General features: G+C 49.5%; 1 protein-coding gene across 1 annotated transcript; it reads left to right on the top strand.

Annotated features, from left to right (window-relative positions):
- Positions 1-208: 208 nt before the first annotated feature.
- On the top strand, positions 209-983 carry LOC147989827 (CASP-like protein 4D1). Its single transcript, XM_087536282.1, has 3 exons — positions 209-360; positions 498-633; positions 735-983. The coding sequence occupies exons 1-3, from the start codon at positions 209-211 to the stop codon at positions 981-983; spliced, it is 537 nt and encodes a 178-aa protein (XP_087392408.1).
- Positions 984-1,963: the final 980 nt, after the last annotated feature.

Here is a 1,963-nt window from a genome sequence, read left to right on the forward strand (position 1 = left end):
ATAGGCAGCGTTGCGTTGCATGCCCGGAGCTAAAATAAAGACAAAGCTACAAACCACGCCCCGACGGGACGGCGGCCGTCTGTGTTTGCGCGTCTGTCTTGGGCCGGCTCAAACCAATTAAGCTACAAGTACCGTAGCCATACGCCGATGGAGACTGGAGAGCACGAGCTAGGAGCTGATCGATCGATTGAGAGCAATTAGGATCGAGATGGCGGTGTCACGGCGGACGGGGTGGATCGCCGCCGGCCTCCTGGCGCGGCTGCTCATGATAGCCGTCCTGCTCATGTCCGTGCGCTTCGTTCTGGCTAACTACATCCATTGGGACCATACACAGGGCGTCTACAAGCTTCAGAGCTACACGTATGTCTCCTCTGCATCCGATGTAATACTAGTGTCTAGTGCCCTCCTACTGCGTCGCTAGCTCTTTGAGCGGCTAGCTTTAGCTAACCTCTGAGACGGGACGTTTTCTGTGTGGCATGGCATGGCGCACGTACCAGTTATGTGGTCGCGTCGGCCGTCGTGGGGACGGCGGGGAGCGTGCTGCAGATACCCGTCGCCATGTACCTGCTGTGCAAGAGCAAAAGGGCAATACCCAGCGCCATGATCCTCGACATCAGCATGCACGCCAACATAGTAAGCTGCTGCTCTGGCTATGGCTCATATGATTCCCTTTGGTCAAGTTCATGCCAACGATTCCTAGACAAGGTTATGAACTTATGATGCTTGGTGCGCAGGCGATCAGCCTCGTGCTGGCAAGCAGGGTCGGCGCCGGGTTCGGCGCGACCAACGACGTTATGCGCTACGTCCGGGCGGGCGAATGGGACGGCAGGCAGGAAGAGAAGCAGGCTATCGTCAACTACTTGAACAGGGCGATCATCCCCGTCGTGTTCCTCCTCGTAGGCATGGTCCTGTCCATCTGCGCCACCGTCGTCTCCGCCAGGCTCCGCGCCAGGGCGACAAACGATTCTGAAGGTGGTGTCTGATCGACCAACACCACACAAAAACAACGCGACTTCATCCACTAGTTCTCTTTGCCTTGTCAGCACGTTTACATAGCCACAAATTAAACAAAGTTGTTAAGAGTTTTGCTTCGGTATATACACCCCCTTACGAAAGTTTGCAGATTTTTATGCAGATTAAAAGTTACCCCTTCAATCTCAAAAAGATTAAATTGTTCTGATCTCTTGTTTGATCTATTGAGAGGATATGTATTAGAATGAATTGCTCGTGAATGTACGAGTATATTTTGATTGTGTACAGAAGATTGCTGAGATAATATGCATATATTCCTCGACTTCATTAAAGTTTATTGATGTATTCGTTTCTCTATTGAACAAAAGCATGTTAGTCATCTATGTGACCTGACTTAGTTTCTACTCCCCGTGTCCCATAATATAATACACTATTACATCTAAAATACTCATACATTAGATGTAATAACGACTTATATTATGGGACGAAGGGAGTAAGATACTTTGATGATATTATGGACAATTGTTATTGTGCATGAGATGCACCCTGATCCCAGTGCCGCCGCCAAAAGATGTCGACGACATCAGGATCGTGGTCTCGTCTTGTGAGAAGCCCTCTAGCTAGAGCAGTGTAACCCTTGGACATTACGAGGGCTCAAATAAGATTGGGCTGTTAGAGTTAATCTTGTTGTATAGGTGATTAATTTGTTTTGAGTTGACTCAGGCATGTTGGTTAGATGCATGCGTCAAAGCTCCGTGAATCCGACGGCCAGTTGTGTGCAGGTGGAGATGGAGCAAGAATCGGACACATTAGTTGTGGCATGTGCCAGTTCAGCTAGTGGCCAGCAGAAACTTGGAAACAATTCAAGCCAGGACGTGTGTGTTGTTAGTCAGTTGAGTAATAACCCGACCAAGCCAATGTGTGTGGCGGGCCGTTGTGTGTGCATGCATGGCAGAAGTGATGCGCGTGTGTGCATGCTAGCTAGGTAGTT

This window comes from Triticum urartu, chromosome 1A (assembly GCF_056163025.1).
Source record: "Triticum urartu cultivar PI428250 chromosome 1A, HENAU_Tu73, whole genome shotgun sequence".
NCBI classification, from domain to species: domain Eukaryota; kingdom Viridiplantae; phylum Streptophyta; class Magnoliopsida; order Poales; family Poaceae; genus Triticum; species Triticum urartu.